Here is a 16,432-nt window from a genome sequence, read left to right on the forward strand (position 1 = left end):
AAGCCCTGGGAGCAAAGGAACAAGCTAACAGCAGACCCCTGAGCCATCACAGTTGAGGAGGCAACCAGACGGGCAGAGAAACAAGTAGCCAGATAAGGGAACGGATGGCGCCAATATGTAATTAAGAAAGCCGCGTAGAAAGAAACTCCCTAACCTTGGAATAAAAATTATTGCTAGGTCAAGATAAACTAGTAAGTACCTATTGTTCTAACGGTGTGCCTTAAATATTAACCAATCAGTGTTTTTTACACTTAAGATTTAACCAATCAGTGTGTAATATGTAGAAGGTAGAAACATATGTAAGAAAATCACTAATAAATGGACACTTGCTTGCATCAAGCTGCGTCCCGTCTCTTCATTTGCTGCAGACAATGTCCAGGGAGAAGAGGCGGGCTGCTTGCATGGGAGGAGACAAGGGTGGTCAAGGAGAATCAACTGTGCATGGGAAAAGAGCTACAAAAGAAAGAAAGGGTGAAGAATGGGAATCAGTCAGGGCTGTCTGGGGGTACCAGCCAAGCAGCCCTGCACCTGAGCTAGAAAGCTTGGAGTGGGAAAAGAACCTCACAGGTCAACTGACCAACTTTTTGTTAGGCTTCAACAGCCACTGGAAACCTGAGTGATTTCCCTCCCATCATGGAGGAAAGATCCATGATGGATGGAGATCAATAATCATTCATGCTGGAAGGGACCTCAGGAGGTGTCCAGGCCAATGTGTTGCTCAAAGCAGAATCAGCAACAGGGTGAGAGCAAGTAGCTCAGGCTTTCCTTCAAGTGGGGCTTGCAAAGCTCCAAGGATGGACATGGCACAAGCTCTGTGGGACATTTGCTCCACTGTTTGACTGTCTTCATCGGGAGAAAGATTGTCTTCCCTTGCTTCAGCTTAATGCCCATTGGCCCTCATCCTCCCATCATGCACAACAGGCAAGAACCTGGCTGCCTTTTCTTGCTGATATGACCCAAGATGATATGGGAAGGCTGTTATTAGGTGTCCCCAAAGCCTCCTCTTCTCCTGGCTTTGCACCTTTCAAATACAGCCCATGGCATCCTGGGCTGCATTAGGAAGAGCACTGCCCAAGGGTTGGTGGAGGTGATCTTTCCTCTCTACTCAGCCCTGCTACAATTTGTCTTCTTGACTTGCCCTTCATTTCTGCTTTACCAATGTCACCCATACCTGACTCAAACATGCCGTCCAGAATTTTCACCACTCCTGCCTTGTCTTTTTGTTCAAAACAAGTCCAGGAGAGATTTTCCACTATGTTGGTCAGGGATCATCTTCCACCTTCCCTTCAACTGAGGCCTTCAAGTAAAGGTCCCTTTCTCTAGTGCTCTAAAGGAGATATCATTCTCCTTCTAACCTTCATCAGGAGGTTGAGAGAATCTGAGCAGTAGACCTTTGTACATGGAGGAGTTAGTGATGAGTATAACAGAAAAGCTGAGCAGGTCTGTGCTGTGCTCCACGTACCTCTTGGGCTTCAGGCTGTGCTGTGCTGAGTGTGCCCCTGGGTTGCAGAATAAGCCATATTGGAAGAAGAAATCTGCAGGAAGCTGCTGGTGAATGGCCAACCACACGCCTGTACCTTTACGTGAGACTGCAGTTACCAATTCCCAAATGAACATCTCCTCAAAGAACACAAGAAGTGATGACTAGAATGGGTTTCCCTGGCAGAAAACACTTCAAGAGCTCACAGGAGACAATGTGGGATAAGCCTTCTGCAGGCAGGATCTGCACAACTTGCTGCACCACTCTCCCAACGCTGTAAACTCCGTGTTCCCAGCCTCGGAAAGGACGGAATACGATTGTCTCTGTGTGTAGAGAGTTTGCTCTAACCAAGGCCATTTGAAATGACACTTTGTCTCAGAGTCCAAGTGCCTTTCTTACTGCAGCCATAACCAGCTGGGCTGCTGGTGGCCAATCCCCCAAGGAAACTGGACACTCCAGGGACCTCAAACTCGCCTTCATGGCCATGTGCCTCCTAGTGGCCTATGAGCTTCTCAGATGTAATGGATGTCATAATGATAGGCCAGATCATCAGCCTTCTTGTGGCCTTGGTTACTCCATGGTTAGCGGTTCCTGAATTGGAGAAGGCAGTGATAACGAGATCCACAGCAATGGAAGAGATGGGCAAGGACCCTGCAGGTGCCATGAAGGCTTTGCAGGAAGAAGTGTGAGAAATAGCCCCTATAGCTGTGCAAAATGCATTAGATATGAAGCTGGCGTCTGAAGGCAGAGTCTGTGCTGTTCTTAATACCAGTTGTTACATATACGTAGAACAAAGTGGGAGAATTTCTAGAGATACAAAAAAGATTTGGAAACATCCTAATATTTGTCATGAGTCCCAGGAAGTTCACACCTTCTCTGGAATTGAAGACATTTGGAATAGGCTGACGTCCTGGTTTCCTGATTTACAGCTATGGGTTAAGAAGTTCATCTCCAGATGCCTTTCTCCTCTTCCTCTATGATCACTCCAACCCATTCTACCTATGTAGCTTCTGTTTTAAGGTTCAGAGAGGAAAAGTTGGACTGTCTTTCAGTAGTGTCTCTAATATTCCCTATGGGCAACTCTTCAGTTGTGGCAATAGACCTCATGGGGATCTGCACGAACTAGCAATAATACAGCTGAGAAATTTATTTTTTGTTTATTAATTTCTGTCTCAGTCCCCTCACCACCACCACCACCATCCACCATTCACCATTAGCAATCCCTCTTTTATTCCTGTTTACACCCTGTACTCTAAAGAAAGCAGCCAATAATTACTGCTAAGAACATGCTATATTCAGCTGAAATAGTGAGTCTGGAGAGGTGAGGAGCAAGGCTGTCCACACAGTGTTTAGCTCCAGGGACTGATTTTCCTACCTGTTCACACCTCCTGAGGAGTCACTCTGCATCAATAGCAATTGGAAAAGCCTTCTATCATTTCCCCAAAGTGCTCATTACCTGCCTTTCTCTTTCACTGTACTGCTGAAACTTAGCTCATTAAGTGTACCAGCCAAACCTGAAGACCAGATGTCCCTGATGGAAGAGACATGGCTTGTCAGAGCTTTCTAATTCGTAATGAGCCCAGCGTGTCTTTGGTGCTGTGAACTGCAGGTCTTCAGAGGAGACTGAAGAAACCTCTCAAGAACACCAAGTCAGGAGCAAAGCCCAAAGTCCCTGGAAGCATTAACAAGCCCCGCTGAGGGCCATGACCGAGAAAGCCTCCCCATGGCCTTGTTAGAGCCCATCCTTGGAGGCTGTGAGTGCAGGTAGGCAAAGGGGCTGTGCAGGCAGCTCTGCTGCTGAGCAAAGCCTTGGCTTGCTTGATGAAGCAGAAAGGCCAAGCCATGACCTGCAGCCTGTAGGAAGGTCGATGCTGTCCCTCACACAGTGCACAGGGCTCTTCCTGGGGACCATGGAAGGTGGGGATGCAGTGCCAAATGGAATTGCTGTGGGAGATGGTGTCGAAGGTGGTATTTCTTAATATCCAGGTAGACAGCATCCACAGCCTTTCCCTCACCCGCTAGACAGGTCACCTTGTCTCAGCAGGAGATCAGATTCATCAAACAGGACCTTCCTTTCATAAACCCATGATGGCTGGTCCTGACATCCTGGTTTTCCTGTGCCTCCTGTGTGATGGCACTCAGGACAATCTGCTCCACAACCTCCCCTGGCACTAAGATCAGGTTGACAGGCCTTTAGTTATCCAGATCCTCCTTCCTACCCTTCTTGTAGGTGGGCACCACTCTGACAAACCTTCAGTCTTCTGGGACCTCTTCAGTTAGACAGGACTTTGGATAGTCATCGCTGTGGTGAATCAGTTGAGGAAAAAAGCAATGATTTTCACAGTATTCCTGTATCACGAGGTATCCAAGGTATAGCCAAGGACACTTTCCAAAGCAATTTGTCCTTCCTGGATATAAGTTTCACCTGCACCACAGGTCTTCTGTGGCTGCAGAGAATTCACTGGCAGCACTGCACAGTCCAGCCCTGCATCTCTCTGGTCCCAAGAACAGCATGGATTGCTCTCATAAGGACATCTCATTTCACCTTTACAATGCCAACTGCCAACCACCCCAACATGATCTGCAGGAAAACGTCTGCTTGTGTGTGACCTTGGGTACTTGGTACCTGTAGAGGGATTTTTAAAGGACCGAGGACATATGTTGCCTTGTCCGGGTTCAACAACCCAGGCCTGTCAGTTGAAGCTGCAGAGCAACTTTAAACAAGCAGTGTGAGAAAGAAAACAAGCTATGCATGAACAGGAGGCCAGGTGCAGAGTTAGTCCTGGGAACCGTGGAATCAGCACACTTGCATCGGCACGCTCTGATCAGGCGCCTGCAGCATGCCCACCAATCAGCGACATGGACCCCAAGTGGACAGAGCCTTTTATCAAATCACCTGTGTGTAAAGTCGGGTGGGCGGTCGGTTTAAGTTATATATATGAGCTGTTTGTTTAATAAAGTGAGCAAGGCATGAAGCCATATTGGTGTGATTGTCGTGACTTGGCCGACTCTCCATGGGGGACCCTCTTCATCTTCCCACTGAAAAAACACCCCAGTAACTCATAATATTATTTAAATGCAGTCATTTTAGTACTGGTGAACACTGCAACAGACTGACAGCATGATAGTCTTAACAGTCTTATCTTGTAGAAAACTTTCTAATTTCACAGAATATATTTGGCAGTATTTCTTAGTGTAATAATATAATCTTCAACCTCAGCTTTTAGAAAGGTTTTGGGGAAAAAAAATCCTGCAACAAAAATAGAAAATTCTAACATGTTTTATGGCAACAGTTTTAAATTAAACTGTTTCAGCATTAAAATTCCATTAGAAATAAAACCTCCCAGCATAAAGACAACTATCTAGGGATTCAATTACTGAAACTGCTTGCAATCAACTTATTTCAGTGGAATATCCTTTTTTCAAGCTTACAAGAAAAAAAAATCATTGAAATAAATCAGAGAAGTCAACATCAAAGCTGAAGAGTCCTGGTCTGCACAGTCTTCCTTCACATGGAAGATATTCCATACCCGTGATCTTTGCTGTTCTTCTATGAGCTTTTTCCCACTCTGTCTTTATGAGATGAGGCAAATAAAGCAACACATTTAATAACTGGGTGCAAAATACATCTAAACAGTTACTTGGTTTTGTTAGCAGCTTCTGCAGTCCTTGACAGTTGCTGCATCCTGAATAACTTCATATTATTTGTAAAGATTGATACCTCATCTGTCATTGATACCTACTCCTAAGTTGCTCGTGAAGGAGAAAAACAGCCTTCTGACCATTTATTGAACATTTACCCTTATCTTCTGTTCCGTGTCTTTTACCCAGTTATTTAACCATGCAACTGCCTTCCTCCTTATAATGTCTGAATTTCCGTAAGAGCATTTGGTGAAGGACCTTGCCAAAAGCCTTCTGGAAAACCAGCAGTCAAGCCCCTATTAATATGCTTGTCAACTCCTGAACCTGCAGGTTGGTGAGACAGGACTGCTCATCACAAAAGCCACATGACTCTGGCTCAGTATCTGATATAATGGTCCAAATCTGCATTAGATAGAAATTAAACTTTTAATGTAAAACCAAAAAGTCCCAGACATTTGATGTGCGGAAGGAAGAAGACAGAAACAGGGCAGTCAGTAATACTATTGGAGAAGAGTGCTTCAGCAGAGATGGTGAAAAATTATGGAGGATTAAGAAATATTTCAGAGGGAAATAGAAGTAGCAGTGATGAAATTTAACTTGAAGTAAGTAAACACACATTAGCCTAAAATAATCCCATACTTCAATTACTGAGCACAATTACTGTGCTCTGAGTAGGCAGAACCTCTCCATAGGAGCAAACATAAATAGCAATATCAATTTCTGCCCCCCCCCCACCAGAAGTTAACAATACAGATAATGTATTTTTTAAATGAGCAGAGGAAAATCAAACATATGACATCTTTATATTCTTCAATGCTACTGTTGTATTTGAAATTATTTGCTAAAACAAAGATTTTAAGACAAAGGGACTAGCTGAAATGGTAGCAGGAAAAATAAGCTTTTACTGGAATATGTAGCAATGTGAATGGAGAGAAAGAAAAGGAAAGAAGCGGTGTGTTTTACAATTATTGGGAAATATATTTAACATGTAAGTAAACTGTGGGATTCACTGCTGCAGGAGGCAAAATGTCTGTGATGACCTTGAATGATTAAATGATACATCCCAAAATATTGTGAAGGAAATCATATGGGCAAGGCCACAAACAGGAGTCAGAAAAAGATATTCCACATTAATCTGTAATATTAGAGAACTGACTAACAACAATAGGAATTATTGGTCTTTGAAGAACTTTTCACTGGATGGATCAGGACATGGGTGGGGGGGTGATTTTCCTTTTGAAGATTGCAAAGTAATAAATATGAAATGTAAAAAAGTTTCTATTTTTCAAATGCTAACTTAATCCCCCCTAAATTATAGAAGCAGCTAAGCCAAGCAATGTGTGATCAGCCAGCTAGCTGTCTGCAATATTTATGGGTGTCATGGGAATAACAGTAAATGTCAGAACTGAATGTATGCTGTCATGGCCACTAATGCAAAGTCACAGCAACTTAATTTTTCCGGTCTTCTTTTTAGTGATACAAGGCTTAAAATGGTTTTAAATGCATTTAGAGAGTTCTTTGTTAAAAACCATATAAATGTCCAAATGCTGGCATGTTTAAAAGATTTTGGAATAACGTATTATGCTAAACTGTTTGAGAATGGCTATACATCATTGTAAGTATCAGTCTGTCTTATTCATCTCCCAGACACTGTGAATTTGGACAATGAAGCCAAATCCAGAATTCTCATTTTGTTGTACCTGCCCTGACTTCAGTGGAGGACCTTCTTGAGCATGATCACAGGATTAACTGAATATAGGAACTTAAGAACACATTCTGTGTGATGGTGAATGCCTTAACTTGGATTGATTTCAGAGGAAATTAACTTTAGGAAGAGCTAAGAATCCTCTAGGGATGACCTCTTTGAAAAAAACAACCACCAAACCAACCACGACCCCCCACCCCCCCAAATACAAAATCAGACAAAATTCCTGACAATATGGGTATAGAAGTCTTGATTCGGTCATTCTACAACCTTGGCGAAGAGTGGGCTACCAACTCTTCCTTGAAGATGATCATACTCTGATCTTATAGTCATTGATACATGAGAGTTCCAAAGATGTGTAAAGAGAACAATGAATTTCACTGCAACAATGATGTAGCCAGGAGACAGCTTTTAAGGACCAGATTATATGAGTATGTAACAAAGCCACTGACTTCCCTATTGTCATATTTTGTTTGTCATTTTACATATTGTCTTATTAAAATAACAGTAATTTTTCATTTCTGTGATTGGTTTGTGAGGAAAAAAACTTTGGATTTATCTTGCCTGAGGTAGTTCAGATATTTACCTACCTGGATCTGAAATATCTATGCTCTTATGATCCAGCCACTTGTCCTACATCTTGGGAACACTTCAAAATTTTGCCAAAGTATGTCAAAAAAGATGATCTGGGTGAATGAATAATTACAAGAGACAGCCATGTAAGGCTTGTCCTACCCTTAAAACTTTTTGTATCAGAAGATGCTTATCTAGCCAAATTGCTTTGCAACTCAGGCTGACCAGAACACACCTGTTGCTGCTGTAGCTCAGCTGACAGATAGTACTTTATTAAGATGCATTAGCTGGGTGGATTAGGACCACCAACTAAATTCCTGTGCTCTGCACCCAAAAATCATGATAGTAGTGTATGAATTTTTGGGAGCATGAATTTATAGAGCACTCTTCTTGATAAACATCAAAGTCATAAATCTCTTTCCTCCGTAGACAATGGAGTAGAGCCCTATGCTGGGAGCCCTCACCAGCATCTTCTGTTCTGGTTCTCAAATGTTGACTTAGGGGGGCTGCCTGTCCTTGGAGCGAGTGTGCCCTGGGCTTGGGGGGTGTCACCTCGGTACCCTTCCTGCTCGCCCCCCCGCAGACTGCTCACCCACCAGACCCCAACTCACAGCACAGAAGGGTGCTGTCTGCATCCTGCTGACTCCACACCAGGGAACAGCAGGGAGTGAAATGAAACCGGTTTTATAGAGAGTGCAATTAAGGAAGCAAGGGGCAGAAGTTCATCATCCCCCTTTAACAGGTGCTGAGTTTAGGTAAGCTGCTCTGATGACAGGACTGCTGTGCAGTTGGATAGCCATAGACATCTGAACTTTGTGGAAGACAGGTCTTTGGTTTACATTTTGGTCACAAAGGATTTTTCTTCCCACTGAAAAAACACCTCAGTTACTTGTAATATTATTTAAATGCAGTCATTTTAGGACTGGCGAACACTGCAACAGACTGACAGCATGATAGACTTAACAGGTCTATCCTGTAGAAATCTTTCTAATTTCTCAGAATATATTTTACAGTATTTCTTAGTGTTATTATATTATATTATATATTTATATATATTATATATATATAATATATATATTATATATATATTATATTATATATATATTTATATATTATATATATATTATATTATTATATCATCTTAAACCTCAGCTTTTAAAAAGTTTTTTTTTTATTTGAAAGAAAAAAAATTAAAAGAAAAAAAAATCCTGCAACAAAAATAGAAAATTCTAACATGTTTTATGGCAACAGTTTTAAATTAAACTGTTTCAGAATTTAAAATCTATTAATAGTGGAACAAAACCTCCCAGCATAAAGACAACTATCTAGGGATTCAATTACTGAAACTGCTTGCAATCAACTTACTTCAGTGGAATATCCTTTTTTCAAGCTTACAAGAAAAAAAAAAATTGAAATAAATCAGAGAAGTCAACACCAAAGTTTCTCTACATCACAAAGCAATAAGACAATTTAATATGGTATTAACACATGAAACAGAAGTTAACTATGCTTTTCAAAGATCACTTAAAACAGAACTGAGAAAAATGGGCTGATGATATGTTCTTAGGCTTCTGTTCTAAAACTGTCATGTTCCATAGTTTCAGATGAGTCAGCTGAGTAGGAAAGTTGGTTGTCTTGTACTATGCTCGTGCTTCCGGACCTAATCCCATCCATAATTAAAAATAGAGATTATTTGCCAAAATTTGTCAAATCTGAAAACAGTTTTGAGTTTTGTCTTATCTGACTATATATTAGCAAAGCATGTAGGTCCTTCTTTCCTTCCTAATTAAGATGACATGGATAGAAATATTCAATGTTTACTTATGTTGATTCAGAACAAATTAAAATGTAGTAGTATGAGACTCTGCCTTAGCTGTGTTACAAGAGGTCTGGAGCTCAAAGATTTGTACTGCTATACATCAATAAGAAAATAATATCCATCCTTCTGTACTAGCTGATTATTTCTTTAACTAGAAAAAAAAATTATAAGAAAAATCACTTTTCTTCCAAAATGTTAATTCTCTAGGGAATGTTTTTCAACTGTTCTTTGTTACCTTCCTAACAAAACTGAAACTAATTACAGCAACACTTCTTACCACTCACAGATCTAACATGCATATAATCATGGTAAGAACAGTTATTTTCCAGCTTTATAGTATATATGTACATTCCTCTTATGCATTTAGAGGTGGACTTTTTCAGCCCAGGAAGGGTGACTGTACGTAGCGTGTCTGGCCTTCTGCAAGTTACAGGCTTGATAATTTAAACTGGTCGCTTCCTCAACTAACTGGTAGCTGAACAAAAGCACACATTGATTTAAATTTTCCAGGTGATTAAAAATCCTCCACTTAACTTGGTAAAACCTTCCAGGGATTAAGTACTGCTTTTACCAACAGTAGTATGTCCTTGGATGGTAGTCAGGGTCAGCACACTGCATGGAAATGCAGCTGTCCTTGCCCTGACATACAGTAGACAAGCTAACAATAACATTTTTGTTCAGCTCTGCAGAATCAGTTTGCAAAATGTGTAATTTACATCATTCAGTTGGTAGGGGTTTTTACTATATGTATATGTATAAGCAAGGGAAGCATAGAAAACTAGGAGGTTATTACAAAAGGTTGGAATGGAGATTAAGCACTGGCAGGAGAAGAGGATTATGAATCTCTGGCAAAGGCCCACCTTCTCGTCTGTAAAATAGGCACATCTCTGTTGTCCCGCAGCAGGGAAGGAGGAAGAAAGCTAGCTGCAGAGAAAGGCACAGCTGTGAGAGAGGCAGACACCAGAGAGTAACTGCCATGGTACATGGCAAATAGGGGCGTGCGGGCTAACAGCTATTTGAGTTCACATGGGTGAAAAAGAAGGAAAGCACTGAGTCCATAACACAAATTAGTAATAAGCTATTTATTCTTGCAGCTCCCATCACCTTTGGCTAATAACAATCTTTGACAGCAAAGTAACGATTAAAGTCCTCAGGACCAAATTTAACCCACTGACCATGAAGTGGCAAATGAATCTGCTTTTGTGGCTGAAGTCAAGAATGGCCAGTGGTACCAAAGGGACCGATGTTTCTGTGTGTTGGTTCTAGGGAATCATGCTCTGCATTTCAGTTATGGACTACATATTGCTGGCTCTGCCCTGATTTACGGATGATACACTAAAAACCTCACCTGTCCCACCATCAGGTAGTCATGGTCTTCTGGCACTCTCGCTGCACAGGGAGAGAGAAACCCAAATTCATTTGACTGAAGTAATGCAAAAGACAACCTCAGGAATGCCGAGAAGAATTTTTTGTGAAGTGGACATTTTTCTGGATTTTTTCAGATTTGCATTCAGTATGCTTTACTTAAGTTTTAGCTGTTTACACTGAGCAACATAATTCTTAATAAATTATTACCGAGGGGAAAAAAAAATGCAAAGCCTCTTGGGAAGACGACAGCATGAGCTTACTAGAATCGTAGGCCATTAATTCCTTGGGTAAAGCAACATCCTTCTGTGGTGCTGGATTTAGCTTTGATGACAACATTGACAAAATTTCTGCTTCTGGTTTAATTTGAAGTGTGAAACTCTGTTAGCAACCCCACCCAAACATCATTTTCCTCACTTCAGCTATGCGGAAGAGCAGAGGGATATTACTTTCAGTTTAAAAATAGGAACAGTTTCCCATCAGTTTATTCAATTTTGCCCCTTTCTGAAACTTACTGTGCTTTTACTTGCCTTGGTGGTTAGGGGCTTGCTGTAAACCAAAGCAATAAGGACGACTTTAGTTAAAGAAGAGGTTTGGTTTTATACCTTCTTGCTAAGAAATCTTACGACAACTCCAAAATAATGTATTTGAGCTCACGAAACACACAGGTGCTCAGTCTTCTCACTACTGTCTTGCTTTGAGGGCAGCCAAGACGGAGGAATGTCATTTTATTCCGCCACTGCTGGTGACCTGTGGGCAAGATGCAAGCAGAGAGAGAGATCACCGCACTCTTCCTTCCCCGGCTCCCTGCTCTTCTTTGCCTGTTGGTTCATAGCAGATTCCTGTTCTGCAGCGGTAAGGATGGTTCTGCTGGTTCCTGCAGTCTGCCTGCAGTCACAGCTGACAGCACAAGGCTGAGGAGAGGGCAGATCTGCACCAGTGCAGCTCAGGCACCGCCTCAGAGCTGTGCCAGCGCACAGTGCAAGCACTCGCAGTGACAAAGGTGCCGCTTAAGAGTTCTGGTCTTTGTGAATATAGCTAATCTTGTTCTTTTTATTTTTTCCTCTCCTTTTTCTTCACACACACACACGCACACCCCCACACCCTCCCTTAGCCAAGTAACATTATGGTACCCAAAACATCCTGTGACAATTAGTTCCCCGGTTTCCCTGTGATTAGGTACCTGATTTGATTTCTCCTATTTGAAAACCTCCAGTAGTCGTGCTTGCCTCCTTTACACTAACTACAACTTTACTACCTATCTTTTCATACAATAACCGCCCCTCTGAAGATTCTTTCTTCAGTATTTCCTTCCGCTGAAGCTAGTTCTTATCCTCGCTGCTGATTTTCTCTGCCCCATTTTAACTCCACCTGATCTGTTCTGGTGTGGGGATCAGAACTGCAAAGGTCTGGGGGGTTTTAGGGCAAATGTGACACAATTCCCGATTTGTTCCGCGTTCCTCTGCGCTCCTTATAAATTTGCTTTTCCTTTTGTGAACTGCCAGTGGTTTTTAAGCCGACACTTTGCAACACCTGCTCTGCCAGCAGCATTCCTCCCAGCGGGGTAAGCACCAGCCCCGTGCACCCCCGGCACATGGAGCAGCTCCCCAGCTCCCCGCTGCCCGCGTCCCCCTCCGTCCCCGCCGCCCACACCCCCCTCCATCCCCTCTGTCCACTCCATCCCCACCCCCCTCTGTCCCCTCCGTCCCCGCCGCCCGCACCCCCCTCCGTCCCCTCCGTTCCCTCCATCCCGGCCGCCCGCACCCCGCGGCAGCTGCGGCGGCCCAGGCAGGTTCGGCTGCTCAGCAGAACCCGCCCCCGCCCCGCCCTTCCCGAGATCGCCCCTCCCTGGGATTCGATGTTGTGTCACGTGGCCCTGCAGCCCCGCTCCTTTTCCCGGGTTTTCCCGGGGTGCCAGGCAGCCATGGCGGGGCGCGGGGCTGAGGCACGTGTGTTCCCTGCTCTGCCCTGTCTGCAGCCGCTTTCCACGGTCCGGCGCTCACCCACGCCGTGGTTCAAGGGCCTCCAGGCTGCCCCCGGGATGGCTCCAGGCTGGCGGCAGGGCCGCCCGGAGCAGCAACTTTCAGCCCCGGGCCTCAGCCACCCGGGCGCTCACGGAAGCTACGGGAGATGCTGGTGGCAGCAGAGTTGAAGGGTGAGGGGACCGGCGGGGTGGAGGGGATGGCTGAGGGACATTGTGGGGGCTGAGGGACATGGCCCCGCTGAGGGGACTTGGGGAGCTGAATGGACGGGGGGAGTAGAGGGGGATGGCGGGGTTGAGGCGGGGCTGAGGGCACCAGGGAGCTGAGAAGGATGGCGCAGCTGAGGGGGGGCTGAGGGCACCTAGGAGCTGAGGGGGGGAAGGCGGGGCTGAGGGGGGGCTGAGGGGGGGATGGCAGGGCTGAGGGGCGGCTGAGGGGACCGGGAGCTGAGGGGGATGGCGGGGCTGAGGGGGTGGCCGGGCTGCAGCCGTCCATGCCGAGGGACCGGGGCGCTGCGCGGACCAGCGCCGCGGCGGGGCTGAGGGCCGGGTCTGCGCGCAGCGGGCAGCGCCTCGCAGGCGGGGCACGTGCCGTTCGGCGCGTGGCGGGGGAAGTGGAGGGCGCACAGGCGGCGGTTGAGCGCGGCGTTGGTGCCACCTACCGACACGGACGCGTCGCAGCAGCCCGTCCCCGTCAGTGCCGACACCTTCCCCGCCAGACTGTGGCGGCTGGTCAACAGCCCGCGCTGCCGCTCCGTTCGCTGGGGCGCCTCCGGCCGGGGGCTGGTCATCAACCAGCCGCTCTTTGAGTGCGAGCTGCTGGGTGCAGCCGGGTGGCCATGGGGCAGCGGCAGCCACCGGTTTCTTCAAGACCAAGAACTTCAGCAGCTTCATCTGACAGGGATGTTGCCGGGGAGTAGTGTGGTAGGGCCCGGGCCTGGGCCGGGCCCAGAGGGTGGACAAGGCAACGGTGGCAACTGCACCGGGCCCCTGCATCGCTTCTGCAGCCCCCACTTTCACCGCGACCGCCCCAACCTCCTCGTCCACCTGAAGTGCCTGACGAAAGGCAACAAGGCGAAGATGGCAGTGGGCCTGGATGTGACCAGCCGCCCACCCAGCCGCTTCCAGCGCTTGCTTGGCATGCCACTGGACGGGCAACCGCTGCTTCTGCCCTCGACGCTCAGCAATGCCAACAGGCCTGGTGAGTCAGTGTGGGCCATGTGGGGCCTTGGTGGGTTTTTGAGAAGCACTGGGTGGCATGGCTTTCGAAAATCAGCACTCCCCTGAGGGAAAAGGGTTACCTGCCCTTGCCGGTGGCATCTCAGTTCACCTGGTGTAGGGAAGCTGTTGTTGTTTATGCAGGTAGATCTGCTGCCAGTAAGCATGAATAGCATGGTTCACATGTATTTCAGGCTGCCTGTAGACTATAGTACAGTCTCCATTGCGTACTACACTAAGAACACCCTTGCCCGATCTCTGTGGAGCTGGCACAGCTCTACCAGATGAACGTTACTGCTTCTTGCCCATCAGAAGGATGCCCATCAGTAGGGGTGCTTAATAAGCTGTCATTAAATGCGTGCAAAACAGTGAGTCATGTGAAGTGATAACTAGAGCATCCTGTTAGTTTTGTGCAAAGGAGACAAGACCTGGTAGTAAGATTTTAGGTCAGTTGTCTCCTGAAAAAGAATTCACAACCTACGCAGTTTTTAAAATGGATTGCATGAGTAGGTGAGAGCTAATTAGAAAATAATACTGCTGAAAAGCCCTAGAACGTGTTTTCTTTCTTTCTAACCCTCTTTGAGAGGATCTGAGTTTTCCCAAGACAAGTCTGGGCCCTCAGGATTATTCCACACATTTTGTATCGGCCCGAAAGCTTTGCAGTTGGCGCTGTGTAAGTAAGATGTGAATATCTTGCTTTGCAGTGCTCTTGGGCTGCTCTAGCTGTGGGCTGCTGCCAGAAGAGCACTCCTGCTTCCCATTCCTTTGGTGGCGTGTTAACTGTCATCTTCCTTGCAGCTGATACAGCAACATGTTGGTTCAGCGCAATGATCAGAGAAGACTTTAATAGCCTTTTTGTGTCTGGCTCTTGGACCCGGGTGATGCACCCCATGGGTGCAGAGCTGTAAGGCACGGTGTAGGAGGAGCGGCAGGACTGTGCGACCAGGAGAAGGGGAGAAGCAGTTGACGGTACTGCTCTCTGCAGCACCAGCTGGCATTTAGAGCAGAGTAGGGTATCACCATGCTCGTGGTTACTGTGTCAGGGTAGGAACTGTCATCTAATTCAAGTGGTGTTTTCCGTGATGTGTGTGGAACTGCACGTGCAATACCAAGAAAACAAAATGAAGCATCGGAGAAGGGATGGAACTTACTTCAGTAGGGAGGCTAGGAAGCATTTAAATTAATGATTTGATGAGAACGTTGTTAACGCTAAGATGAGTCATTGCAAACTTCAATGACCTGTGGTTTGTGTGATGTAACGCAGACCACTGGTAAAGGAAATTATTAGAAAGAGATGACTTGTTCATTTTTCATCCTCTGTTTTGATGGCTGCAGTTTCAGAGTTTTTGCTCTAGGAGTCTCATTTTCTAGAAAGACAGAACAAGGAAAACAGTGGGGTTTCTATGCAGTCAAGTTCTGACCGGCTGACAATGCACTGTTGCGCTCTGTACTGACTATTTAGGGACACGTCTTTGCTGTAAATGTGAGGTACTTTGATAGATAAGAGATACTTTTGTTTGCAAAGCCTCAGTCTGTTCCCAATGTCTTGCAGCATGTAACGCTGTGTTAAACATTCAGAAACAATTCCTGTAAAGCAACGGGAGGTTGGTAACTTGGCATCCTATGGTGTCTTGTTTATGTTTTAGAACTAGATAATCTTCATGTCCCTATCCAAAGGTGAAATATAAAAAAAAGGATTTTCATACCCCTGTCCCTTCTCTGTTTATAAATGGTGAAAGTACTGAACAGGAAATAAACAGTCCTATACATTAAGTCTTAGCAAATTTTCAGGGTCAGCTGGTATTTATTTGGTGATTCTTAATGGTTAAATGTGAACTTGCAGAATAATGACTGTATGTTACTGATTTCTTGAATTAGCTTTCATCAGAGGAGTGCAAGAGGTAAGTGTGAGGCTATTTTTAAAAAAAAATCCTTTTGAGTGAGAATTGGAAACTACAGGTCTGAGAAAGCCTGGCTTCTAGATCAACCCTATTGATGTGAACCATCCTGAAACTTGTAATTCTCATGGCTAAATGCAATCCTGCAGGGGAGTCACAAATGCAGTAGTTCTTAGAGAAATCAATGAGCACAGGCGTTCGGGGTGTTACTGTCAGTGTTTCAACAAAGTCACCAAAACAGAAATTGAGCTGTCATGGTATAAAAGCAAATACCATTTCATGAAACAGTAACTGTCTGAGAGAGGAAACTGTAAAATAATAGAGAAGAATAAAAGGACTATCTAGGAAATAACAAAATGGCAAAGTCTGGGATATTTTAGTCTGCACTGAACTAGTTGAGCTGACTGAGAAAAAATTGGCTTTGAATTTTTTTTCTTGACCAAATAAATGACTTGTCATAAAGTACTTGCAAAGTCCTTTGGAAGATTTTGACATTGCCCTTCTCTTAGCTGTTTGTGAGCTGTCAGTAGTGGAGTTTGGTAAAATCTTGCTTTATGATGTCCCTTTTTTAAAATGTATTGTCTGATTTAACACACAGTACTTTCAAAATTGCTTTTGTTTGGTTTAGTAAGTTACTACACTTTTCGATTTATAGCACATTTCTAAATATGGGTAACTCATTACTGCCAGTTTAAGGAGATTGAATGCTACGCAGACACCTGTGTTGGTGCTTCACTCGTGTGCCACACAG

General features: G+C 44.9%; 1 protein-coding gene across 1 annotated transcript in view; it reads left to right on the top strand.

Moving 5' to 3' along the window:
• The first annotated feature begins 2,013 nt into the window (after positions 1 to 2,013).
• The window catches only part of LOC114010802 (heat shock factor protein 5-like), a 30,614-nt gene continuing 16,195 nt past the window's right edge, over positions 2,014 to 16,432 (top strand). The window contains exons 1-3 of the mRNA XM_055793074.1: positions 2,014 to 2,137; positions 12,563 to 12,739; positions 13,128 to 13,766. Of these exons, the coding sequence (XP_055649049.1) occupies positions 2,014 to 2,137; positions 12,563 to 12,739; positions 13,128 to 13,766 (940 nt within the window). The remainder of the gene's footprint in view (positions 2,138 to 12,562; positions 12,740 to 13,127; positions 13,767 to 16,432) is intronic.

Source organism: Falco peregrinus, chromosome W (assembly GCF_023634155.1).
Source record: "Falco peregrinus isolate bFalPer1 chromosome W, bFalPer1.pri, whole genome shotgun sequence".
Lineage (NCBI taxonomy): Eukaryota > Metazoa > Chordata > Aves > Falconiformes > Falconidae > Falco > Falco peregrinus.